A 27,771-nucleotide genomic window follows, 5' to 3' on the forward strand; every position below is an offset into this window, starting at 1 on the left:
ACACCAATGCAGCCCCCGGGGACCCACCTGTGCGATGAACTCCGGGAAGCGGAGGATGGGCCCGTTGTGGAAGACGGGGTAATAGAAGACGTAGGCCATCAACCAGGGCAAGGAGTAGAAGGTGCGCCCAGCGGGCAGCTGCTGCCAGCAGAACTCGAGGCTGAAGCTGGTGTAGTACAGGCAGCGAACGGTCAGCGTGAACTGCAGCAAGTAGTACTCGTTTTCTGTCTTGTACCACCCTCTCTGCAAAGCCAGCAGGAGAGAACAGCCCGTGAGCGGCAAGGAGGGACACTGTCCAATCTCCCAGGAAGGAGAATTCTTCCATGGGTAGAGCAGTAGCTTTACCGTAAAGGGAGCTGAGAACCACTGAACAGCAGGAAAATCTTCTCGGTGAGCAAAACAAGCAGTTAGTGAGCAGTGGGCAGAAGAGTGCCTCTAACAGCAACCATCGGCTTAGCATTAAGCCTGATGCAACAGTGAGGATTTTCCAGATATGCATCTGTCAGACACATCCAATGGGTTGCTGGGATGTTAGCCACAACCAGTGGACACTTTGACAGCTCCTCCAACAATGCTGGAGACAAAGAGGGGCTTATGAACATCACACAGGTTGTCCACTCGCTCACCTTTCCCACCACGCTCTTTCCCATGACTGCCGATCGCAGCACACCAATTCCAAGTCCATCACTTGAATCAATGAGCAAGCAAATGAATGAACAAGTGAACAAAAATAAAGACACTGCAGGAGGTCCAGCTCCACAGTCAGAGACTACAATAAAATTCCCAGCACTTTCTGTGCAAAGAAATACCTGCCTTATCTGTCTCAGGGGCTGCAGTGGTACCAGATGAAGCAAGGAATGTGAGAGTTTCCTATGAATTGTATAGCACTCTACAGATGATGTCTTGTTAAATACATAGGGAACTATTGCTTTGTTTTCCCTTTATTCCTGACCTTCTCCTCTGGTGACATGTGCCACCATCCATGCCTACCCAAAGTGGCAGAAAAGTACAAGGTTAGCCCTGTGCAACTTCGGAGGACTTCGCTAGAAAACACCTCACTGCAGAATGCAGCACAAGTCTCTCCTAACATTGATGACTGTGGTCTCGGGGTACAGAAAGTGGGAAGAGAAAATAAAGAAATTTGGGATTGTGGAAATAGACTGCCAAATAAATCAATCAAAATCTTAAAAAAAAAAAAAAAAAAAAAAAAAAAGAATGCAGCACCAGGGTTCACATGCATCAACCCCACGTGGCCACTAGGAGGAGCCCCACCACAGTTCTTCAACTGACTCTTGGTAAAACAAGGATATCTACAGGATGGGGGCATTGCCAAAGGGACCACCTTCTTCCCAAAAGTAAAGGGAGACACTTACCTTCATCTCCTCCACATCTTGCAGCCTCAGTGTGGAGAGCAGGAGGAGAGAACAGAGCCAGGATAGGAACAGCGACCGGAACTGGGCTACACAGAAGGCGATGATGGTGTGGAGGAAAATCGTGGCTGTCCCCGGGGCACCCAGCACACACCAGCAGGCCCACATCCCGTAGGCAGTGAGGATCCAGGGTCTGTGCTGCACACGGGGACCCAGTGAGAGAGGCACAGAGGGAGGGGAGGGAAGGAGAGAGAGAGGAGTGAGCTGGGGGCCTTGTTACTGAAGATCCCAAAGGGGAGAGGCTGATGCTTAGCGAGCCTGTGCTCGCAGGGTCCTGCTGAAGTGAAGGTGGGGGAGAGGCTCAGTGAACGTGGGGTGTCGGGAGGAACCACAGAGGGCTGTGCCAGTCGCAACCACGGGTTCAAAATGAAGTGTCTAGTTGCATTTTGATTTATTAGCATATTATGTAGTCACATTTATGTCGCAGCAAAGTAAACATTACCTGCTCTTTGAGATATTGAAGCCTTTGCATAGTCAACCTGATTAAAACATTCAGCCTTCTTTCAGGAGAATCAGAGGATCTCTTTCTTTTAATTATCAAGTTCTAATAGTGTTGGGGACTGCTCTGCCTGGTTTCGGGAATTATAACTACCCCCCATGGCTAAGGATGAGCAAGCGACCTCCAGAATGCAAGCCGCAGGAGATGAAGCTTGTCTCTGGTAGCAAATGCTGCCTCAGTTTCCTCCCCTGCCCCCAAAGCACGATTGGTAGTCAGAGATGGGTAAGACCCCTCAGAGGAGGGGCAACCTAAGCCAGACATGATCACTTGGGAGGCCAGCATGGAAGGACTTGGGGGGGTGCAGCAACAAAGAGCAATGCCCCACCCCAGCTTTGACATAGCCTGAGTCCCCATGTTCTCTTGGAGAAGTGCTTCCTGGCTCTAATCCTCTTAAGCCTGAAAACCTGATGGGGAGAGGTACAGCTCCTTGCCCCAGTAGAGTGGGATCCCGGTAGAAATCTGGCATAAGAAAGAATTCTTAAAAATCCTGTGAAACCTGCTTTGCCAAGAGTGCTTTCATTCATATGTTAAGGGTTCAAGCAGGAAACCCTAAAGTTTCTGCAAACCCCCTTTCCTGACAGACACTGACTCAGACTAAGCCCTCAGATTTCTTTGAAATGTTATCTACTGTTTGATCCTTGCTGCCCTGTATTCCTGTGTATTACAACCCAATAAAAGACCCTGGAGGAAGGGGCTCCAGGCCTCTTTCCTCTGAGAAACTGGCCACCTTTCCTCCCCAAGCAGATCATGTCTTGTAGTGTTTACTTTCATCTGTGGCGGAGGGGGGTCTTGCAGGCAAAGTCACCCCCACATAATAGTGATTGACACTGAATAACTTAATAGATGAATTAACATGTCTTTGCCTTTATGATATACTCTTGGCCATATCTGTCATCCTTAAAACCACAACAATGCTTTAACATTGTTTGAGAGGCAACATATCATCTCGGTTTAATTACTCAAGCTTTGAAGTCCAGCTGCCTAATATACCCTGGCACCCCTGTTAACTAGCTGTGTGGCCCTGGCAACTTGCTCAATGCCTCTGTGCATCATTTTTTTATATATAAACTTAGGATGATACCAGTATCTGCTTCAGAAGGATGCTGTGAGAAGTTAGTATGGAAATGCATGTAAAATGCTTACAGTGAATGGTGTCTGCACACATCGTAAATACAGCGGGAATACCAGCCATTATCTCTATAGGAAACTATGATGTGTCTCTTCAGTGTGCAATTGAAAGTGTGGTTTCTAGGAATGTCTTCTTGTAAAAACAAGGACTTCTTTAAGGGAAAATCAGCTGTGGGCTGAAAATTGCGAATCCCACGCTTCGATGCTAACTCTCCCAAATTATCGCTGAAGTGTGATTTTCCCCAAACCTACGCTCCAGCTCAAGAGAAAACATTTGAAATGAGTGACTACGTCAGGCACTTTCAAGTTCCAAGAAAATCAAAGAAATCTGCAGCCCATTTTTACTATTTTTCCATCCTACTACCCACAGAAAACGGCCACATCAATTTGCTTCAGACTTTCCCCCAAACACTCACCTCTGGGCAGAGTGCAAGTACACGGAACAAGGTTGCCAAAGACTATTTTTAAGAAGGAGTTACAACAAGTGAAAAAAAAAAGGTTCTATTTCACCATGACCTACAGCGTTTACCACTGGGAATTCACTCTCATGCCAGGTGCTTATACATACACACAGCCACATTTTTATTAAGTGCCACTTGATCCATTTGGAAAAAGCCTGTTTTCTGGGATTCGTTTGGGAATTTAACCGCAGACTTAAGCTGCTTCGACTTGGAAAAGCTGAACAGACCTTCAGGAAACACTCAGTGGCACTGTGCAAACCTGCTTGTGAGACACTCTGATGAACCTCACTGCTCACAAAAGCTGCCCTGGGGGCACGCGAGCTTGTCCCACGTTCCCGCCCCGCTGCCTGCCTCCTGCCAAACAGCAGACAGACGACACTTGACGTCATTCTAAGACCTCCTGTCCTCTACCAACCCTCATATCGCCCTCTCCTCAGGGGGTCAAGGCAGCTCATTGTGAACAGGCAGTGAAAAGGAAAAGGTGTTAGCAATGCAGAAAAAACACCTGCACAGTATCGCTTTTCATTCTGTCTATAAAAATGCGGTTCGAATCCCATCCTCAAAACCCCACTAAAACGCTGAATACAGCATGAGTAGCCTTCCATCCCTCATTCCAAAACTTCTACAGGAGGTCACCTTTGGGATTAGCTTTCCCCTCGGCATAATTCCCTGGAGATTCGTCCCAGTTGCTGCGGTATCAAAGCTTTGCTCCCGTTATGCTGTGTAGTATTCCACGACATGGACGTGCCACCGCCTGTTTAACCGCCCACCTGCCGAGGGACAGCCAGGCTATTTCCACTGTGTCTCAGTTATGAACCGATATGAACAACTGTGTTTGTGTGAAAATGAGTGCTCACATCTCTGGGATAAATGCCCAAGCATGAACTTGCAGGGCTGCGTGGCAGTTACGTGTTTAGTGTTACCAGAAACGCTGCACGGTCTTCCCGAGTGGCCATCTCACACTCCCACCAGCCACGGACGAGTGAGCTGGCGTACGGGCACCCTCACCAGCACTTGGGGGTGTCGCTGGGTTACAGTGCAGCCATCGTGGTGGGCGTGCAGGGCTCCCTCACTGGGGCTTTGATTTGCATTCACGATGCTCCTTCAAAGGACAACAAAGGGTGAGCAACCTGAAGCTCAAAAATAAGGCAGGTTGAACTTCGCTGGGTGCAAAGTTCATCGGAACTAGCCAAACCCCCTTGACTTCCTCTGTTCCAGGTGCTTTGGTTTCTAACAGAAGATAAAAAGAAGGCAGGGGAAGAAGAGCAACTTTTATTAAGGAATTTCTGTGGCAGTGGAGACACAGCCAGACTAGGAATACCTTGGCCCTTCTGATGGGACACGGTCCCTACGGCCCAAGCTGAACCAGGGAGGTGACCTCGCTCTCCGCTCCACTGCTCCCTGTGTTTACACAGGGCTCGCTTCTCAAAAGGCCAGTCCTGTCTCATTCGTGTTATAATAATACAGGCCCAGAATCCAACACCGTCCCTAGCATACAGCAAGTGTTTCGTAAATATTGGGTGGGTGGGTTTATGGATGGATGGATAGATGGATATGCTTCCTCAAGTCTTAGGATCTAACCTGGTAGTTACGAATAAGAAATCAGCGCCAAAGTGTTGGGCTGTCTGGTCCACTGATGTGAGATCCTGCTGTTTCCAAAGTCTCTCCTTGTACCACTTAACCCCTTAGAAAGCAAGGCTGCCCTGCCTGTGGGTGTGGACCATGCACGTCACCTCTCACCATCTACCGTGTGTTCCCCACTCACTGGGGTCCTTTAAGTTGGGAGGACCTCAAATAGTTTGCACCCAGTGGGGCGCAGGCACCAGCCTATGAAAGCAGACCTCGGTGACAGAACCTGCTGCCTATCGCCCCACGAAGTCTTCCGGGAGACAGACCAAGTGAGCCGGCACATTTCCCAGGCTGCAGTCAGCACCCCTGAGGACAGGCCGTGGGCTGGCCCTCCTTCCTCTGTAAACCTGTATCCTCCAGAGCCTCTCCATGGGGAGGCAGGGCCCAGCCACGGGAAGCGCCGGCTGGCAACAGCCCGCTCACACCATCGCGACTCACACTCGTGCTTTTCTGGGCTGTGAGCACAGACTGGTAATAGGATGTGCCTGAGTGGTTTCCCTCATTATCTTGTCTCTGTAGGGAGGAAGGAAAACGCAAAGCCTCGGCGCAGACTCCTGTTGGCAGCGGCACCAGACTTGGCTGCACACTCTATCTTTTTGTACATCTGCCCAAAAAGCACTCGGTGGAGCGTTGTTTGAGAAGCAAATAAAAAGGAGCCGATCAATAACCCTTCTATGTGGCATAACTTATTACATAGTACATAATCAAGGGCAGCTGCTGCCAAAAAAATATGTCGATATATCTCCCTGAACAAACAGGGGAAACACAAAACCAGCCCAGAGTCCAGGCATCTCCACTCTGGCCTGCTTTTCCCGAGAGCAGAGGCCGGCAGGCCCCCATGCAGCAGATCTCAGCCCTCCCTAGATGTGCGCGGATGGAGGCGGCAGAGTCTGCTTCCAGGAAAACCATTAGTGCCTGCGATTCCCATTAGGTGTGCGGTTTCGGGAACAGGCTGGCAGGGAGCGCCCGCTCGCCCACCGCGGTCCTCCAGAGGTTAGTTTACTCGTCTCCACCAGCATGCTTTGCAGTCCTGTGGCCGATGAGCTCAGCCAGTCGGGCCCTAATGCTAATGATTCGGGTTCTGGCTGTGGGAGGGGCAGTGAAACTCTGCTCTGGGGGCGGCAACAGCGCCCACCCTCAGCCCCGGCGCCAGGCCAGCCTTCTCAAAACGCTCATTCGAGGTTACTTTCAGTTCTGAAGGCAAAGAACACGATGTCTCAGGTGGTGGTGAGGCCACAGGGGTGTTCAAGAAGTGGGGAGTGACCTGACCCACCCCAGCACGGTCCAAGCACAACACGCCCATAGTCGAAGCCCCGTTACTCAGCCTCCCAGGGCACTGGCCCCAGCTCGGTCTCACCAAAACCGGGGGAGCCCTACCCAGAGGAAAGGCTCTTAACCTCAGCCAAGGAGCTCAGTGGAAAGTTCTATTACTTGTCATGGCAAAAAAGGAAAAGAAAAAGGAAGAAAATCACACTTTGGAAGCTACCCTGCCTGTCTCTGGAAGGCGGCAGGGCTCACAAAGGCAGGGATGGGATGAGATACCAGACAGAGGTGGGAAGGTCCTTCAGGGTTTAAGGGCTGTACCACCGAGAACTGCTAACATCTGTCCCTGCGTGGCACTGTTCATAGTTCCCGATGTCTCCAAGGATGGAGAAATAAATAAACTGCAGCCTTAATCTTCCACCCTGAGTAAGTACCAAAACACCCACCTGCATTAAGGCCATCTGGAACACTCAGTCCAGGTGGCAAAGGCGCAGGGCTAATGGGGCCAAAGCTGTGGCTCGTACTTATTACATAAGGCCGAGCAAACGGGGACAAAACAAGCACTGTGCCCCAGCCCCAGCCAGAGCCCTGCTCACGCTGCCGCACAAACCGAACCTGAGGGGGGACGGGAGAGAGACACACACACACAGATGACTCTGTGAGCTCTGCCTCATTCCAAGAAAAAACACAGACACCTCCTACTGACTTGGGGTAAGATGTGCCCCGAATATAAAAAGAGGAGCCTGCCTGCCCACCAGGCCTGGTAATGAGATGCAAAGCTGAAATAAGCAAACGACTCTACTTCCTTCAAGCCACAGATCAAAGCCACATCCTCAGAAGCCTTCCCTGTCACCCCGAGGCAGATGTGGCCCACTCCTCCTCCCAGGCAGCCAACCCACCACCACGTAGGGCCAGCTCCGACATCAGAGTTGGCTTCCTCTGTACCATGACTTCTCGCTCAACTTGCCAAAGGAGGGGCCATGTCTCCCAGGACTCAACATGCACTGGCAACATGGTCAGAGAAAGACAGGCAGGAGAGGAGTGTTGGTGTGACCACGAAGACAGCCTCTGCCCCTGCAGGCTTTGGTGTCTTGGGACCGCTGCCTCCTTTCTGGAACACCGTGGAGGAGACGGCCCAGGAGCACACACAGACCTCACTCACAGCACACGCCAAACGCCAGCAGACACCAGCAGGTGCCACAGCAGCCACCACTTACTTGGTGTTTATCACATGCAGGCAGAACCTTAAAAACATCAGACCCTCAGCGCTACCCCAGAAGCAAATGCTGCCATCCCCGCTGCACAAATGAGGAAAGGAACCGAAAGACATCAGCTAACTTCAGACTGTGTGCGCAGCTTAAACCCCCAAAGCTGGGATTCAACCACTCTGAACACTGCCTCCCAAGACGAAAAGGGCCTTAACTCAAAACTGCAAGCAAATTAAATGGAAGGACATCTATATTCTAACCTAGGCAGACTTCTGAGGGTAGCAAGTGCGAAAGAGGAGCTCAACATTGAGGAAGTTGGGAAAGGGGGAGGAGCCTTGAGCCAAGAAGACAGAGTTAATCTACATCCCGCATTCTCCATGGGTGTTAGATCTCCTCCAACAGAGGGGGAATTGGTTCTTGGAGACAAAAATAAGCATCAAGCACAGCCATGCACACAGTACCTGAGCAGATACTCAGCGTGTCTGCAGGTAAAACTTCACACAGAAGCGCCCTGGCGGGTGTGGCTCAGGCGGTTGGAGCATCACCCAGAAACCACAGCTTCCATCTGGTCAGGGCTTGAGCCTGCAGTGCCAGTTCATCCCTGGTGGGGGCGCACTCGAGAGGCAACCTGTCCATGTTTCTCTCCAACATCAGTGTTTCCCTCCCTCTCTCTAGAAGTGACGATTAGGAAAAAATACCTGAAGAGGATGGCGGTGGGCGGGGGGACGGTAATGAAGAAAGCTAGAGAAAGACTGACCTTCTCGAGCGAACAAGAGGCAGCAACAGCAAGAGGGAAGCAGAGCAGACCCACCAGACAGCGCCGAGGCAGGGAGGGGCGTGGGGAGCACAAGCCTGCAGAGGCCAGGGGGCGGGGCAACCTCGCCTTTCCTTCCTCCTGCCACTTCATTCTTCCCCAGGATCAATTAAAAACATATCAAACATCAAGCACAGAGGAAGGAATATTTATTAAGTTTGTCAGGTGTACAAAGAAAAATGAAATAGCACCAGCACACCCACCAGCAACTGAATAAAGACAAGACTCTCCGTGCTTAAAGGGCCCTGGGCAGCCCCTCTGATCCCATCTAAGTCCCTCCCCAACCAGCTGTCACCACGTTCCTGAATTTCATATTTATTTTCTATTATCTTATCTGTCTTTGCAAGTGTGACTTTAGTTTGCGCACTTCTGAGCTTTAAGCACGTGGGATCCTATCTGAAGGATTGCTCTGCAATTTACCCGACTGGTTCAGTGCTGTAATCCATAAATGTACCCATGCTCGTAACTAGTTTTACTTCAAATCCTTTATATTCATTGCTTTGAAAAATAACTTGGAGGAAGTAAGTGCAGGATAAGAATGTGTTAATTGTGTGTGTTAAATGTCTGATCTATCATTAACAATTTGTTCTCATCTTGTCCAGGCTTCCAAGGCTAACATGCATGTCTGCTGATTCTTAGCTCAGGGCTCTTTCTTCAGAAAAAGCAAAGGAGAAAGAGGCTTGAAAGAAAGTGATGCACACAAGCATACCTTCCTCGAAATCTGGTTGGCCATCTGAGACACAGCCAGGTGGCCAAGGAGAAGCCACACCAGCTGCTGCTTCCCCCACTCCATCCAGAAGCTCCACTCAAAGTCGGTCCGGTCCTAAATAGGCCAAAAGAGGAGTTTATCAGAAGGATTCCAGTGCACGTCTGAGGCAGGACACAAACTCCAGTTAATAAACCAACTTGAAAGGAGGCCAGTGGGAGCCCAGACTCTGCAAAGTGGAATTTAACAGCGCTCCCAGCCTTTCCCCCCCAGACCCCACCACATGCCTCCCCCCTCCAGTTCGGCTGGTCGTTGCATTTTTCAGACAAGTGTCTTCGTAATGCTGATCTCCCAGGACCTCTGTGGACTGGAAACTACTATTATCCCCATTTTATAAAAAACAAAGCGCGGTTAAAAAATTCAATCCAGTCACCCAGTGTCACACAGGTGGTGTGTTGATGAACAGAGATCGCTCAGTTCAGCCACCCTGGCACCCGCACTTAACACGGGAAATGTGAACTGAACACTAGGAAAATTGCTTCAAGTTGTGAACTCTTGCTGCCATTTGGAAGCAAGAGGATAATTTGATAGAGAAATGAACTATTTCCCTATAAGACTCTAAGGAAAGAATAAAAGGTAGACTTCTGTTCCCTGTGTCTGCATCTGCACCAGCCTCTGGGTCTGTGCAGCGCCCTGGCGGGGGCGGGGGGGGGTGGCGGGGTGAACCAGGCTCTGGGGAGAGGGGACACGTGGATGCCTGGAACTATGAGACAGCACCTGAAATCTTAGCCTCAGGAGGGCTGGGAGGTCATGGTGGCCCAGTTGGGCATGGAGGGCAGGGAAAGAATCCCCCAGTGACTTGGTTTACCCTTACCCGAGGACATGTTTTCAGTGCTGTGAGAGAGAGAGATGGTTGTGGGTCAGAAACATCGATTGACTGGCTGCCTCCGGCACACACCCCAACCAGGGAACGAGCCTGCAACCTAGGCCTATGCCCTGACTAGGATCGAACCCACGACCTTTCAGTTATGGGATGATGTTCCAACCAACTGTGCCACACTGGCCGGGGCTCCCCCAGTGACTACTGATACTGAACAACTCATCGGTCTCTGCAAGTAGAACTCTGGACCAAATTTAACTGGATTTAGAGTAAAATATCGAGGGGGGGGTGGTTTAGAGGATTGAGGGGAAACTTCATACCAGTTACACATAGTATAACACTCTTTTTTCAGAAGGTAAAATATAGATAAAATTGATTTTGATTCACACAAGACTATGAAGGTGGAGACAGCAAACCTAGCAGCTAAGGTTGCAGGCTCAGCTTGGTTTGCATCCCAGGTCTATCCACACACGGCTGTGCTGACCTTGAGCAAGAACTTCACCTTCCTGCTTGGTCAGCTCATAGGATAACAGTGCAAATCTAGGGCTTTGTGAGGTTTAGATGAGAACATGTGTCTCATTATGTAAAAATAGGACCTGGTGCACAGCACGCACTAAATGTAACATAAACACACATTCGCCACTCATGGTGGCCTGTGTGCTTGCCATCGTGTGTTAACCAGCTGTGATTGTATCATGCTGCATACTGCGTCACTTGTTAAAAAAAGATTTTTCCATTTTTCACATAAAGAAACACAGACTGTGTATTCTCAAATGACCCATGCTCCCCACACCCAATACCCTGATAAACCCTGAGACACAGGCGACCTCCTCACAGAGCCCCACCAAGAACAAAGAGGACAGGGATGACGATGGGTGGCCTTGGAGGAGGGCCTTGCAGCAGGTTCCGTGTTCACCCTGAGCTCGTGTGCCCACTGCGCAGGGAACGTGGGCTGCGTGTGCCACAGACCAGACCGGCTCCCACCCAGGAAACCCAGGCTTGAGTTCCAGTTCTGTCCGCTATTGTTATCTGACCTCAGGCTGGTCGGTCTTCCTTTATGGAATTAGCGTTAAGTATAATCATGGAAGCAAAGGGGGTTGACCCATGAAGCCCAAAGTCGAAAGTCGGAAAAGTTAATGTATCAAAAATTGAACTCATCCCTCCAAATCCATCCTCTTATTGTTATCAAAATTGTCCCACTGAAACAGGGTTAGCCAACTTTTAGAAAGGGCTCGATGGTAGATATGTTCGGCTCTGCGGGCCACAGCCTCTGCGGCGACTACTCAGCTCTGACAGTGCAGCCAAAAGCAGCCACAGACAGTACACACACCACTTGACTTTCAAAACCAGGAGGAGGTCCAGACTGCATCCATGAGCCAGAGCTGGCCCATCCCTGTTCTCAGGGATTGCCATGTCTCCTGGACTCTCATTTACCTCCTGGGGAGAGCAGGTCAGGAGCACTGTCTTCAGTTCACAGACGGACAGCATTTTTAGGTAATTTGCTGTCAGATCTGAAGTCCACAGCTACCGAGGAAGCAGACCCCATGGAGGCCATGGAAGGGTCTCAGCAATTGCCCACCGATGAGCCTTTGTTAACCAGGAAAAACCTGGAGTTACTGCTCACCTTTTTCCTCCCTGTCCTCCGTGCTGGACTTACTTCCGCCCTGGGTCCTGTTCATTGCACACTAAGGCTTGTTCTCTCCATTCTGTCCCCTCTCACCGCACCTAAGTAATGTTTTTAAGACAACACCTGAGTGTGTTACTCCGACCCCCACCCTTCACATTCTTCACATTTTCCCCTTAGTGTTCCAGGGAAACATTCTAAGCAAGATTCGTGCAGCTCTTCTCATCTGGCCCTGCCTGTCCCTTCATCGTCCTCCCCTAACCTGCCCCCCACCCCCATCCTACAATCCAGCCACGCTGACCCTCTGACAGTCCCCCAGATGTGTAGTGTTCAGACAACCAGAACTTCCCACCCTCTGCTCCCTCTACTTGGAGAAACCCATCCCTCACACATCACTATGATGATGACCCACCTTCCAGGTCTCAGTTCGGGCAAGCCTTCCCCCAGAAATCCTTTCCTAATCTGTCCCTTTACAGTCTGGACCCACTGTCCCTCGTCTCTGCTCCCACAAAGCATTGTGGCCACCTTTCTCGCAGCAACTCACCACGTCGTCACGTCGTGCTTTAATTGCAGGTTACTGAGGAGCCTCTCCACTGAACGGTGAATTCCTTTCCCACAGGAACCACATACACATTCACCACTGTATCCCCCAAGAGACCGGCACATACTAGATGCTCAATAAAAGCTTGCTGAATAAATTGAAGGCATATACAATGGGTCGAATCATTTTTAAGAACCCAGTATAAGCACAATCTCCAAAAACTGTAGACCCTGGCACCTGTCCTTAAATACCTTTATGATCACAGTTAGAAAACAAAAACTCACAGATTAGTTCTATTGAATGATCTGCTCTGCAGATTTTCCTCACTAATGGAGACCTGCTCTCTGGTATATCAGTTACTCATTCTAAAGAGGTGGACAAAATAGAGTATTATTATAGGAGAGGACTATTTGTGACTTAATTGTAAAATTTAAACGAATTAAAATATGGGAAACACCTGAAATAGTGCCTGGTACTTAGGAAGTACTATGTACATGTTTTGTTAAGTAATTACATAAACAAACAACAAACTCTATTTTTCTCTGATAGCCCCAGAAACATAAACCCAGGAATTTTTGAGCTGCATATCCTGAAACAGATAGAGGTACTCATGGTAAAATCCGAGCTAGCTGAGCTACTCAGGATCCTCCAAACACAATCAAAAGAAAGGAGGAAGGTTCTAGAAGCTGTGTACTCAAAAGGAGTGAATGCACAGTTAACCAAAGGGGAACATCAGCATTCAGAAAAACTACAATATCTGAAATGCCATGGGAAGCAACAATCTTAACTTTCTCTTCCAAACAAAATATCTGCTCTATTTGTCAGATAGCACTGCTTAACTCAACACCACCCCCCCACCCCGTCTAGAACGACTTCCTACAGGTTAGACGCTGAAAGCCGAAAACTACATTTCCCAGAATTCTGGGAAGCTAGCATATCTGCATAAGACCTTGCTTCTGGTGAACACACAGGAAGAATTTGACGGTGCTGGAACACAAAGAAATATGCGCACTAAGACTCTTCTGAAAGCATGGAGGCAGAGGCCCAGCGGTTGCTCCGCAGCAGCCCTGGTGGGGACTCCGAGGCCCAGTGGGACCAGAGGTACAGCAGCTTCGCGGTGTGGCAGTGTGTGCTGGGGGCGCAAGCCCGTCTCGCAGGGCACTCTGGGAATTGTTCCTGGAAGCTCACAGAGAGCCTGTCCTTCCAGTCCTTTTGACTGTTCTGAGATCTCTTTAAATTCCCACCGTAGATTCCTTTCTGCTTACCCTGACTGCGGAGGGTTCTGTTGTCTCAGTGGAAACTTAATCACCAGACTTTGGAATGATTTTTTTCATCTGATTGCAGTTCAGCTCTAGCTTTATAATAGAAGGACTATGAAAATAATTCCCTTTGTAGAAAACTATTCTGAAATTAGTCTGTTCAGTGGAGGAAAATAAAATGGAAGAAAACGCTAGCTAGGTCAGTCCAAGGAATGTTCTAGAACTGGATAATGGAGGCAAGGAGTGTTAACGTTAGAACACATTCACCAGTGAATCTATTTATGTATCTCAAAACTAAACAATCATCTACCTACTGCCAGTCAGCATTTTTCATTATACGTTATTTCTTCTCAGATAGAGAAGACAGTGGAGAGCCGAATATATTTATGTTTTCCTTACCTTTGTAGCCAGAATTTTGCAAAAACTGAAATGCAATATAAATATTAGACATTTTTGTTTACCTGTTTCCTAAACAGCATCATACGCACATTATTTCCTTTGAGACCATATCTAACTCCCAATCACACTGAACAAAAATAATCTGTGAACCTTTATAAGGTTCCGAGGAAACCTTGTAAGACACTCAAATGCAGAAATGTTTCCCTGTATGTTCCAAGGCAGCAAGCTCACCTTAATGGCCTATAAATCTCCAAAGGAGAAGGAAAAGAGGAGGACGTATTTATAGAAATTCCGCACAGAAGCAGCACTGCTCTCTGGATGAACTCAGCCTAATGATTCATTTAGCAATTATTGGAAGGGTTTTCTTTTTCTTTCAACAGATGCTTTGTTATTTCTAAAATAATGCAAACTAAATTATTTTACTGCTCACAATTTCCAGAGACAACACTCTTTCCCCAGCCAACATTTCCTCAAAGATAAAATGTTTTCATTAACAGAACTTTTTTCTCCTACAAATAACAAAGTCTCCGCAAAAAATGTCTTCACCACCCTGCACAAGTGAAGATTCTCCGGAGACCAGGGGGCGGGGATGCCACCAACTGAACTCACACAGTCTGCACTGTTGTGCCAGCTTCTGTCCCCATCCCCTCACTGGCCCTCATGAGGGGCCCACGGTTTAACGGGGGCAGGGAGGTGTTTTGTAGAACAGGAAAGAGAAAACCTCTCAGGGCCTTAGTTAAATCAAGAGGATCTAATTGAGGTGGGTAAGTTCTTTGCATCTCTTACCTACCTACCAACTAAACTCAGTGACTTCCTCTGGCTACACCGCTCTCTGCCTGCAGCCTGGAGGTCACTCCAGGTTATGCCAGACTTAAGCACACACTTGATTCAACAAGTACAGACTCTGCCTCCCTGCTGTGCCTATTCTACATTTCTCCTTTCTTCCTAGTGTAACAAAGAATGAGTCACACTTCTAAAAAGAAATACTAAACTTTAGTGTGAAGGCAAAGGCACAAAAACTACATTATTTCCCCACATTCTCAAACTGGAAGAACGCTAACCACACTTTCTATGATATATAGATATATATATATTTGAAGAAATGAGTTGCAAACTGTTAACAAGGTTGTCAGTAATTACGAATCCTGACCCCCAAAATAAGTAAGTAGTATAATGGAATGGGAAAGAGATTGTGTTTTCTGCCTAGGAAATCTCCACACATTCGAGAAAACCAGTCAACACATAACATCTCGGTGGTGGGCAGACACTAGCAAACTGTAACTCCAGATGGAATCCCAAAATGTTGAAGGTCCCCAAGGCAAAAGGCCAATGAAGAAAGGGAAGAGCAATAAAAGAGAAAACTAACGTTTGCCATCCATCCAGTGGGGACCAGAAGGGAGACCTTCATAATCCCAGATACCATTTTTGTCCTTGAATTGTACACACGAATTGTACACACCCCATGGAAGACCGGGAAAGGGGGCGGAGGATGTGAAAGAATTCTCCCCCACATCACTTCCAGCTGTCCCCTGTACTCTGACCTCTGCTCGGCCCCCTACCGGTGGCCCCGACACACCCAGTGAATACTAAGGTATTTGCGCTCCCAGGGTGATGACTCACAGTTCATTTGCATACCCATAGTACCCTGCACAGAATACAATTCTTTCAGGTTTAAAAGGGTTTTCTTTTTAACTCGACATTTCTAAGTATAAGAAGCCTTTTCACAGCCTTCCTTGTACAACTTTAGGCAGGAAGTACCTCTCAGGGATAAAGAGCCACCGTGAGTGAATTAGGAGCTGCAGTTACTGGAGTAGGGAGGTCAGCAAAGGGAGAGGCATACTCTGGTTTCTCTTCAGATCGCATAAATCTTTCGCCTTTTACTAAAGATTTCCGTGGAGAGGAACAATTCTGAGTTTTCACTCAATTTTTTGAGGCCTTGTTTACTACAAGGCTAACATCACTGGTACAAAAAAAAAGATACTTGTAGAATAAAGCAAAATGTAATTTAAACTGTCAGTGCATCTATTAGCTCACTGGGTAAGGGTAAATCAATAAAGGTATTGACTAGTTGTTTCATTTATATACCAACTGTTGAGGAAGTTAATACTTGGTTGTTTATAGTGTGATTAACACTGGGTTAACGAGCTAGGGACTTCTGAGGCTGATAGTGACTACTGAGTATGGACAGAGTTCTGAACTTCACTCTGCATGAAACCACTTCCCTTCCGTGGTACCTAGTAATACCAGCTTCTAAAGGGACTGCATCCGGCCACAGGAAAGGATCTGAACTGCGGCCTGCCTCGGATGGCCTAAGATTTGCTTTCATTTGATGGGCAACTAACCCACCTTAAATTTGCTTTCATTTGATGGGCAACTAACCCACCTCAAACTTAACAGCCACAGTTGTCCTGAAAGTGACTCCGGCCCTGTGTGCCCACAAAGACACCGCCCCCTCATCTCCCGGGGGCACAGTGATCTCCCTCTCACTCTGCAGCTGCTTCTGATTTCTTTTTAACACAGACTTACCGCCTGTCATGTCATGATCTCGAAAGGCAGTAACCTTGTGAAGCATGTTGACAGGCGCTGCTTTTAGGGAATGTAAGAGAAGGGAGCGTTTCCCCTCCTCCCCACCTCCAAGTCTATCCAATTTCAGCTCCAAGCTACTGTTCACCCTGCTCTAGCCTGGGATAATCTCTGCTGCTTCTCCTCTGGAAATCCTACCAGTTTGATCATTTATATAGAATACATGGTGTGAATTAACTCACCCACCTCCAAGCAATGGTTCTTAACATTTAACATGCCCAAACGGGGACCCCACAGTCCAGAACAGCCTCCGATGAATGCTTCCCACAGGTGCTTGCTTGTTGGAGTGCTTCCCTAAGGGCCGAGCACAGAGGCAGCCCAAGCTTTCGGGAACAGTTTCAGGGGCGGGTTTTGCACATGCCACTAATAAATGTTTGCACATGTAGCAGACTTCATATATAGACTCTGCCCATAACATACCACTTGGTGGCGAGGCTCAGGGGCAGGAAGACATTTAACGCTACCTACCTCCAACTGCCAGAACCCACCAAGAATAGAATCAAAGAACAGAATTTCTGTTGAACGGAGAAGGCTTGGGTCCTTTCAAAACATACCCCTTCTGTTTAGGGCTCAGCTCCCATCTACCTCGTCCAGGGACCTTTCCCTGGTTATTCCAAGGCTACATATTCTCCCAGCAGCGTTTGGCTGTGCCAACCAGGGGCACACATGCAAAGGAAGACACTGTTAAAGGTAACAAATGCCAGGGCCAATTTTCACATGGGACACACAAACAGAGCCAGTTGGCCTGGCTGTAGACAGCTGGAGCCTGTTCAGCTTGGTTGAGGACTCTGTACTCTGTTAAATGCTCAGAGTATATATAATTTTCTTGTGGAGAGAAAGCATGCTTCTCACTTCCCTTTACCAGCTGCACCTATCACAGCCTGGACCCCAAAGCAGCTGGTATGCAAACAGTTACTTATAAACTGACTGGTTTGTGGCTAAGAAATTTGTCACCATTCCTGACCTATACCTGTTATTACCACCTCAAGATTTAAATAAGTATTCATGGAAAACACCTCTCTCTCTCTCTGCCCCCTGCTCTCTCTTTCTCTCATATGCACAAGCAAACGTACTTGAACTTAGTGTCACAGAGCTAAAACCTTGGTTTGAACTTCACCTTATCTTCTGGCTCCCTCAAGGACCTTTATAATGAAGCAAATAATATTTTCATGAACAAGTAGGCGTAGAAGAGAGTGGAGGACAAAGCCGGGCACTTGGTGGCCAAGCAATTGTGAGGTTTATCCACTTGCATCGTAGATCCTATGTTCCCGTAAGGCAGAGAGCTACACTTTCCATACCGATCCTCCCCAGGGACTCTCAGCCCCTCACTTTCTCCTGCCGAGCTGCAGGTCCTTTACAAATGAAGAAGGAAATCCAGCAGGGATGAAAGTACACAAGAGATGGTACTGACAGATAAAGAGCAGGAGTTCTTTGCCAGCGGGAGAGACAGGGCCCACTGGGTGCCTCCCTCGCTGGTCTGTGGGGTTCCTGCCTCCGCCACTCGAAGACTTTTCGGCCCACAGTCTCTTTGGTGGACGGGCCGGCACAGGACCCAACAGTCCACCTGGGCACCGCTAGTGTGAGGGGCAAGGCTGCATAACACCCAATTTTCTGTTACTAAGGACAGGCCGCACGTTCACAGGCACTGCCAAACCGCTTCCTAAACCGCTTCCTATTCCGCTCCTGCAGATGGAGAGCAACGCAAAGACACAGCGGGAAGGCTGGAGTCGTCTTTGAGGGGCTGCAGCCCAGGGAGACAGGGAAGGCCTGAGTCTGCAAACACGCCAGAGCAGATACGTGGAACAAAGCAGACATCGTCTAGGGACCAAGGTTTCTTCACGGTAAGTGTCCCACCAGGCAGGCAGCTTTACCTGAATCCAACAAACACTGCTGAGCACCTACTGTGTGCGGGGCAGGGGAGGCAGGGATAAAAGACCCTCACATCGAGAACAGGGAGCTGACACCTAACAGAGGTCCGGGGAAGCGCCCCGGGAAAGGGACTCGGAGAAGGGAGAGACGGGCATTGATGGGCGGAGGAGCAGGGGCGGGGCTCAGAGGAGGTCCCCCGCGGGCTGGTCCCTGGGCAGACAGGAAGTGCCCACCGGTCTGGGGCGTGTCACACGCAGCAAACGTCAAGGCATCTGTGGGGAATGGCAGACAGTGCTGTCGCAGTGGCACCGAGGGACCGCAAGGAGCTGAGGCTGCTGAAACATGGGAGGGCCGGCGGACTGACAGGTCCGAATGTCGGCTGCAGGGTCTGGCCTTTCTAACCATGAGAAATGGGCGTCGTGAATGGGTTTCGAGCAACATTATGAGATGTACATCCCACGGCACTGACTCCAGGGATGTACAAACCTTGAGGGGAGAGAGGAGCAGGCAAGGCAGGGGGGTCGCTCCTGATAGAGACCACAGGGGAGACAGCAGTGGCCCGAGGCCCTTCGGTAGCTGCCCACGCCTCCCCAATCAGGTCCTGACTGCACACGTGGCACCCGGTGGCCGCTGTCCATCTGTGTCACCCCCTCCTCTCACTCAACCTCCCAGCCGAGCTGAGGGACTCTCCCTCTCGTTCATCCCCCACCCAGCCTCCCCACTGTCTCCCAGTACCTCTGGGTGTCAATGCGCCTTCGCTTCCACACGCCCCGTGGGCGGCTGCACCACCTACCTCACTATCTCACCATCCCCTCCCCCGGCTTCAGAGCCCAGAGAGGACAGAGACTGAGCCTGGAACGTTACCTCCTCCCAGTACCCAGCGCACTGCCTGGAAGCTTCTTACATGAGGAGCCCGATGAATATTTATTTGTTAAATGAATCAAAACAGACCTTGGGGTTGGTTTTGGGGGGCGGGGTCTTTCAGTACTTGCTAAAGGATCAAAACAGAAAGGAGGGTGCAGGGAGACAGAGGAAGAGAAATATCACTCAGTCACCTCTTGCATGGGCCCTGACCACGGACCAAACCCACACCCTAGGCACGTGCCCTGACTGGGACTTGAACCCATGACCTTTCTGTGCAGGGAGCAACATCCCAGCCAAGCAAGCCACACCAACCAGGGCCAGGACTTGGTGTTTTTTGAAAGTATTTAAATACAGAGTAATTTCTAAATAAGCTAAATCATAAAATCTTCATGGGAAAATTCTGAGCAGCTAAACAAATGCATCTTTACTTCACATTCAAAGACACGGTGAGGAGGCCCGCTTTCTGATCTCATCTTCCCTTCCTAACCCCCCGACAGGCGTTGTGAAGTCCGCCCTATCCTGCTTCTGAGAGCACTGACTTCCAAGAACGCCCGTCTCAGAAACTTGCCACTGGCAGAAGAGCCCTCGGGAAGGAAAGAGGAACCGATTCCCTGTAGAAGCTTCATAAAACGTTGGCCTGTTGAGAGCTCCTCTGAGCAGCAACTTTTCCAGCAAAAGTTTAAACTATATTTGCAAACAACATTTAAGTGTTTCTCTGTAAAACATTATCTCCTTGCCAGAGAGAGGGAAACGGCCTATCTTAGCTCTAAAACAAGGAGGTCATCAATCGTGGAAGGAAAAGTAACTTGAATAATACGGACTGGGCATCTGTACCCCGCACTTTTGCGCTGGCTGTTTTATACCCATCATCTCTTTCCCCACAACCTTCTGGTCCCATATATCAGAAAATAAAAGTATGGCTTAGAAAAAAAAACCCTAAAGTAAATAATTTCTCCAAATGCAGCAAACTGCATCTTGAACTTCAACCCATCCAACTCCAAACCTACGCTCTAGCCATGAGGCCAAAAACTTGAATCGGAAATAAAAATAAATGGAAAAAATTGCACAACTCGAGCTGACAGAGTTTCATTTGTATCAGTCTGACTCAGACCCTGTCTGAAAACAAGTCTGCAACATCGAACAACGGAATGTAGCGAGGAGACTAGCAAGGAAAGAGGCGAGGACCACCAAACACAGAGTCAGGGGGGTGGCCAGAACTGCAGGAACGCTGGGCTGAGCCCATCCCTGGCTGCACCCAGGCTCCCAGCACACACCTGCTCCAGGGGCCACGGGGCCCGCAGGGGGAGGCACTTCCGAGCCTGGAGGAGCAGACGCTGCAAAACAGGAAGCAGACGCCACAGCATCTGGGACCCAGCCGTCCTAGATGACAGCAGCTCCCTGCACATCGGGCATCTCCGCAAGCGCAGTCAGCTTTACACCAAAGGCATGACAAGGCCCCAAGGCATTCCCGGTCTGGGCGACCGTCCCAACACCATCAACACTGGGAGGACTGTCATCAGCAGCTCCCTTTCACCATCCCTAAGGAGGCCTCACCTGGAGTCACCATCTCCCTTGCTGATCACTGAGCCCCTGGAAGAGCGTCCCCTCTGCTGATGCCCCTGCCAAATGCTACCCACACTGTGGAGCTCAGGGGAACGTCAGCCTTTGCCCCAGAAGCAGCTGGCAATTGCTTGTGCCCACGGTGGTCTCTGCCCACTCTGCCCACAAACACTGGCCCACTCAGCAGTCAGCGACCTGCCTATCAGGATGCTCTCAGGATGGATGCATTTTACTCCAGTGTGCCGGTCACTCTGTCCTATAGCTGCACTAACAAAATACCCACCTTTGCTGTTCCAGGCACCGAAGACGCAGGAACGGTCAAATCCCAGCCTGCCCCGTGGGTCCCACCGTCCAGGGGAGGATGGATAACACATAATAAAACTGTACAAGTACAGTTACCATTGGAGGGCACAAGTACGATCCAAAGCATCGCTATCACATCGCCCTGTTCATTTCCTTCATAGCATTTAGCTCAGTCTGAGGCCGTTATGAGTGTTTCTTGTCCTACTGGTGGTCTGTCCCCACGAGCAGACACCAGGGCAGGAAACTCGTCTGTCTGGGTCACCACTGTGTCTCAGCATTCCGTATGGACGTGGGCACGGAGACACGCTCATTAAAAGCTCTATTTGTGGAAGGAGTAACGAGGGGCAGTGAAGCTGTGTCAGGAACTCGGGGTACTCAGCCCAACCTGGAGGCCCAGGCAATGGGGGGACAGTGAGGAAGGCCCACCGGAAGGGGTGAGGCACAGTCCAGTGGGGGAAGCAAGATGTGCAAAGGTAAGAAACGGCAGTCGGCATCACAAAGGGGGGTACCACACCCCTAAATATTACTGCAGACCAGCTATTGTCAAAGAGGGTGACCTCCCTGAGGGACTACGTGGCAGTGCCTGGGGACCATGTTGATCACCATGATTTGGGGCAGCAGGTGCTACTGGCACCTACTGGGTAGGGTCCAGGGAGACTGCGGAGACCCTAAAGTGCACAGAGCAGCTCCCCCACAGTGGAGAATTATTGGGTCCCCTGCGGTCTAGCAACCCAGCTGTTGCTTAACGTTCAAGGGATGCAGTGCTCAGAGAACATGAAAGCTTTCTTCTGAACTTCATGATTTCTACTTACACCGTTTTTCTTCTTTCAATTAGAACTTGGACCAATTTGGTGGCAGTATTTACTTGCCACCGCCGCTAACCTCCAAGAAGGGAAATATTCAGTGCATATGTCCAGAACCTATCAGACCTCTATTGTAGCCAAAACAAGACTTTCGGCAGACTTCGCTGGTCATCCCCAGGGACACAGCACCATGTCCGCCCACGAGGACTCACCGCTTCCCCTCTAAACTCTAAAACTCCAAACTCTGCACCCCATGTGCAAGGCAACGACAAGCAGAAAGATGAGGACAACAAAAAGTGCTCAGCAGCACCAGAGACACAGACAGACAGACACACAGAAGGATGGACACGCAGATTTTCCAGCATGGCAAAAGACTGATTCTTTGGAGCTCCAAAGGTGTGTAGCTGCGCTTGGCTCACTTTTCGACAAAAGGGGAGTTGGCCTGAACGCCGGCGCCCCTGACCTGTGCTCTGTTATGCGGCGGGGGGTTGGGGGGAACTGTTGTGAAGAATGCTTAGAAGAAGCCATCTCCCCGGGACTTTAGACCCTTGGCAGGGTGTCAGGCAGCTGGGCCTGATGGAGCGACAGGAGCTGGGAAGTCAGCGAAGACAACGTCCCCTTTGTCTAGAAGCAGCAAACCCAGCAGGGCTGAGCCTGTTCTTGACAATGGAACCTGCGGTAGGTCCAGACCTTGGTGGGGCCTGACCCCCGTTCACCTTCTCTTACTGCTTCACAACTGCTTCTCTTCAGCTAAAAGGCTCAGTGTATTTTTTGCCTCTGGGAGACTATTCAGTATTCTCTGAAATGCATAAACTGTGACTCTAAAAGAACAAAAATGAATCACAGTTTTTTTCTGTTGTAAGAGACCCAGTAGTGGTACGTTTCTGAAAAGTAGGTCCCGGCACTCACAAGGGTTATCTGTGAGACGTCTCGGCTTCCACTGGGACAGAAAGCTTCCAGGCTCCCTCGTCTCTGGAGTGGGCGCACGACCACCACCCGCCTTACCGGTCCCACGAGTAATCCTAAAACGGGCTTATTTAAACAAGAAACACTCACAAATTATTTAGTGAATGGAAATTCAACTTCTATCCAAAGTTTCACGGCACTACCCGGTGGGTGGAGGAACAAAAGACAGACGCTTCCCGCTCCCAGACAAACACGGGCCTTGTGTCTAACACGCTGACTCTGTACAGGCCGGCGCTGGAAAGGAGGGGCAGGCTGCCCTACAAAATGGAAATAGAAACCCAAGTAAATGTGTTACAGTTCTAAGCAAGATCTGCAGTCCTCGGAGTAGAAGGATATTAGTGCGGGCAGTTCCAGCTGGCAAATGAAGTGTCCTCCCAAAGTTCGTTTTGCAACTCAGGTGTTTGGAACTTGCCATGCAAGCCCAGAAAAGCTGGTTGAATTTACAATATCTCCAGCGTACCATACCCTTAGAGGGAAAACAATAAAAGGCAATGTTTTACTACCATTTTTTTAAAATATCAAAATGCTTATAAAAACAAATGCACAGCTGCCACTAGCCTTGTCATGAGCCAGGCCTGGACCCCTGCGATCCGAGTTGTCACCTCAGCGGGGTCCTGGGAAACTGAAAGGGGACAATGAGAAGAACCCCAGCTCCAGCGGGTTCTGCTGGGAAGAGGGAGGAGTCCGGCATCTCGCATCCAGGAGCCAAGGGCCTGGTACCTGCCAAGGACATACACTGACAAACAGATGTGCTGTCGCCTCTAGAAGGGCACAGGGTATGTGACGGAACCGGGAGCTGCAGCCGAAGAGAAATGAGCCAGCCCATGGCCACCAGGGAGGAGCGGGAAAAGGGGGTTCCCAGCATGCTCTGCAGCTCTGTGGACACTCGGAGGCAGGAAGGGAGAATTTCCTATAGTTGGCAACAGTTGGTTTAGGGATGTCCGGGGCCACGTTTAACTCTAATAAACGTACTAGGTCAGGAAGAAAGTTCCTGAGCTTTAAGAGAGTGACTTTTGTGTCAACAGATGAGGTTACATAATCAGGTTTCTGGTGTCTTGGGGACAGAACAGGGCAAGGAAGAGAAAGACCAGGGGGAATGTGTTACTCGGCAGACACTCCCGCCCCTTTCAGAGCAGGAAAGAACCTTAGTTCCCAAGAGCTGAAGAATACTAACCCTGGGCCCATGCCAATACAAAAGTGATGCAACACCCTGAAACCGGTTTAAAATGAGAAGGTTTATCACTTATCCATTCTGTACCTTCTTTAATCCTCCAAATAAAGTGCCAATCGCCAGGTCAAATTCTTGGTCCAATTGCTCTTCATGTTCTGACAAGAAAAACAGAATCCGTTAGTCACAAATCTAAATAAAACTGGGTTGGCTTCACTACAGAGGCACTAAAAGAAACTGGACTATGTCCTGGAAAAGATGCTGTGGACTGAGCCACAAGCATGGAAATGTGTCCCAGTCCTTGATCTTCCTGTCCAGGTTTCTGTGAACGAAGTTCCTGGGCGTAGGTGGTGGGGCAACTGGAAATGTCCCCTTCCACTTGTCATAAGGCTCACAAGAGGAGAGGTGTCAAGTGAGAAAGCTTCCAGCCCAGGGACCCAGAGGAGGGGTCAGTGCAAATGCCCCTCTTGTGCAGGCAGTAAAATTTCTTTAAACAGACCATTCCACACAGTGGTGGTGATCACAGCCTCATGATATGATATAATGCTAATGAGATTATAAAATGGAATCATATAATACTAACAGGTATGTTTATAAGTAAACAACACCATTGGTTTAAAACAAAAGGTATAATAAAACCTTCACTCAAATACTTCTTGAGAGTGTAACAATAACCAGGCATAGTGTGAGGTACTAGGAACGAAACAGATCAAGCCCAGCATGTCCTCTGCCCTCCTGGGGACTAGGTAAGAAAGACGAATTTTTTATTACAAAAAATAATAATAGTGCTGACGAGTGCCATGATATAGGAAGTCGGGGAGCTATGGAGGCTGAGTTTGGGGCGTCCACGTGACATGCAGTCGGAAGCTGGGGGAGTGTACGCAGTGCTCAGGGGGCCTGAAGTTGAAGATGAAGACTCAGGGGTCCTCAGGATAGGGGTGATGAGGGAGCCTCCAGAATGGCCAACGCCACCCAAAAAGGCACAGAGTGCAGAGACGAGAACAGGAAAACCGCTGCTTATTGGACCAACAGAAGTACGAAAACCACAGAAGACCGAAAAGGCGCTACCTGGAAAGATCAAAGGAAAACCAGAAGGGAGTGTGTTACTAAAACGTAATCATGAAATGATGCTGATCTGCTGTGGGACCAAGGGGCAGATTCACACACACTAGACACAGACAGGAGCCCCGCCTCGTCCCAAGGCAACACTGCCCCAGGGAGGCTACCAAGCCCCGGGCCAGGGCACGGCCAGGCCCAGCTCGGCCACACTCTCACATGGCTTTCCAGTGTGGTCCGGGAGGGGCTGGAAGTGTGTGGTTGCAGCGGGGCCCAGTCCTTTCTGCTACAGCCACGTGCATGCCACACTGTGTGTGTGTGTGTGTGTGTGTGTGTGTGTGTGTGCGCGCACACACGCACGCATGCTGTGTTGTGCACAGACTCAAGTCCAAGGGAACAGCCAGCAAACAGCAAGCTACAGCAATCCAGCCAAGAAGTAACAGGAACTTCCTGATTCATTAACACAAATTGGGTGGAAAACCTCCCTGCTTCTGGCCTCTTCGGTTTTAGCTTCACTTTTATACACAGAGCAACCTCCAGAGGCATCAGAATTATGCAGACTTGAAACAAGGCAGAAACTTGAGTTCTTTTTTCTTTTTAAAAAGACTCCATTCAGAAGCAGTGAAGTTCACAGGCCAAGCGGCAGGCGTCCTAAAGCTGGAGCACATCTCCCTCTAGTGGGGAAAAGGAGTCCTACACAGACGGAGAGTCAGGACAACATCCTGTCCAACACTGTCCAACTGAAATCCTGTCTCACTCACATTTATCATACAAAAGGTTTTAAAAAGTAATATAAATTTTAGTCTACTTCTTTTATCTAATATACCCCAAACATCATTGCAACATGAAATCCATATCAAACAATTATGAATGAGCTGCTTTACGTACCTTTTTTCTTACTAATTAATTCTTCAAAGTCCAAGGTACATGTTACCCTGACAGCACATCTCAGCTTGAAGCGGCCACCTTCCCAGGGCTCAACAGCCACGTGGCTAACGGCCACAGTGATGGACGGCACAGCTCTGCCAGCCCCAGCCTGGGCGGGTGTGAGTGTGGCCCGACACAAAATCGTGAGCTTATTTAAAACCCGTTTTATTTTGTTTTGTTCTGGTTTTGTTTTGTTTTTTTGCTCATCAGTTTTCATCAGTGTGTGTGTATTTAATGTGTGGCCCAGGACAACTCTTCTTCTCCGAGTGTGGCCCAGAGACACCCAAAGGTTGGACATCCCTGCTAGACCAAAATTCCCCCTCAGGTTTTGGAGAATTTCTACAAATCACCTTTGTCTGATTTCTTGACACAAACAAATGCCATATAACATATAGGTTAAGTTACAACTTAAATCCATTCACGACCATTTTGGAAATCAGTGTCTTCAGACTGCTTTAAGCTGGCTACAGAATTTGGTGGGCCCGGGGTAGGAGCTCCGCCCCGAGGGCCACGCCCCGAGGGCCTTCTCCGACCCCGCCTCCCAGGTAGGGATCCCTCGTTCCCACTCTGCGGGCGGGACCAGTGTTCAGGACTCACACAGGCACTCAAGCGGGAGGATGCCGCCGACGCAGAGTAGCCTTCTCTGCCGGAGAACTTCCCTCCTCACCACACGGCCCGAGACTCTGTGCTGCACAAAAGTGCCTGAGAGCATAGAAATGAAACAATTTCTGCTGATGAGCCCTCATTACTAAATCAGCTGTTGATTCTCCTCTCTCCACCCACCGCCCAATAAAAGGATACATCAAAACCCCGTTCTACCTACTGGGTAAGAGAATTTGCATTTTAATCGCTGCCAATGGGCTCTGGTGGTAAACCATTTACTCAAGAGCTCTAACTAACCTAACCCTTTCAGCCTCCACACTTTGTTGGGAAATCATTTGCAGGGGTGGGGAGGGGTAATCAGAGGGTAGTCATCAGCGATAGGACACCTGACACACTCTCTCGCCCTTCGGTGATACAAACCACTCCCAGGGAGTAGAGGCCTAATCATGGCTTCACATGTCCTGCTGCTTCTATGCATCTGAACAATTCTAATCAGCTCCTACTGGTTCTTTATTTTCTAGGAAGCCTGTGGGTATAGGACACTGTGGCAGTAATGAGAATAGAGAAAGGGAGCAGAAAAGATGGGTTTCCAAAGACGAGATAATTCAATGGTGAGCAACTCTCAAATATTCCTATAAAACATCACACAGAAAAGGGAGAATAAGGCGTCGTTGGCATGGAGTCCTGAGGGTTCCTGGGGGAAGCAGAAGATGCCCAGACTGAGATGGTCCAGCACAGAAGTCGCCATAGGCCCTGGGCACGTACTTCGTACCTGATCCAACGTGGAGCACTGGCTGGGGGAGCAGGGAGCGAGGGGCTGCGGAGTCCAACACCAGGGTTGCCTTCGAATGCCCCACTGCCCAGGCCCTGGCCCTGGCCCAGGTCATTGTGAGCGGTTTATTAAAAGCCTTAAGAAAGCAGACTCCCTGGAAGCCGACACTCCCCTCCCTTGAGGACCCGTGTCAACACAGGAGGACAATGCCAGTGTGAGCCTGGAGGAAGGGGTGGGCTGGGAGCCTTGGAATCCCAGTGGGAAGGTGGCTGTGAACAACGCTACTGTTTTCTCTGACCCTACCCCTGGAACGGGAAACAAAGGACAAATGCAACACAAAGGGCCAGGGCACTCCGGGCCTCGGCGGAGCCACAACGCCCACCACTAACGAGGTCCCTCGCACAGTCTGTCCAATCCTGGACTCCTGCTTGGATGATGCACTTGGGTCCTTCCACA

General features: G+C 49.6%; 1 protein-coding gene, 1 long non-coding RNA gene and 1 other non-coding gene across 7 annotated transcripts in view; 2 read left to right on the forward strand and 1 right to left on the reverse strand.

Annotated features, from left to right (window-relative positions):
• HHAT (hedgehog acyltransferase) overlaps positions 1 to 27,771 on the reverse strand; it is a 246,746-nt gene that overhangs the window by 205,025 nt on the left and 13,950 nt on the right. For 3 of the 5 annotated variants that reach the window (XR_008390351.1, XM_037136997.2, XM_053658762.1), the window contains exons 3-6: positions 24,048 to 24,115; positions 9,142 to 9,255; positions 1,374 to 1,568; positions 28 to 243 (exon numbers count right to left, since the gene is read on the reverse strand). Coding sequence is in view for 4 of the 5 variants with exons in the window: in XM_037136997.2 (XP_036992892.2) it covers positions 28 to 243; positions 1,374 to 1,568; positions 9,142 to 9,255; positions 24,048 to 24,115 (593 nt within the window). In the remaining variant the exon portion in view is untranslated. The remainder of the gene's footprint in view (positions 1 to 27; positions 244 to 1,373; positions 1,569 to 9,141; positions 9,256 to 24,047; positions 24,116 to 27,771) is intronic. The other 2 variants (XM_053658763.1, XM_053658765.1) reach the window with 2 other exon arrangements.
• LOC128626409 (uncharacterized) lies at positions 13,148 to 24,086 on the forward strand. Its single transcript, XR_008390353.1, has 3 exons — positions 13,148 to 13,284; positions 18,114 to 18,265; positions 19,655 to 24,086. It is a non-coding gene; the product is annotated as an uncharacterized LOC128626409 (long non-coding RNA).
• On the forward strand, positions 15,678 to 15,794 carry LOC119043107 (U5 spliceosomal RNA). Its single transcript, XR_005081363.2, has one exon. It is a non-coding gene; the product is annotated as a U5 spliceosomal RNA (small nuclear RNA).

Source organism: Artibeus jamaicensis, unplaced genomic scaffold (assembly GCF_021234435.1).
Source record: "Artibeus jamaicensis isolate MK-2021 breed Jamaican fruit bat unplaced genomic scaffold, CSHL_Jam_final contig_2170, whole genome shotgun sequence".
Lineage (NCBI taxonomy): Eukaryota > Metazoa > Chordata > Mammalia > Chiroptera > Phyllostomidae > Artibeus > Artibeus jamaicensis.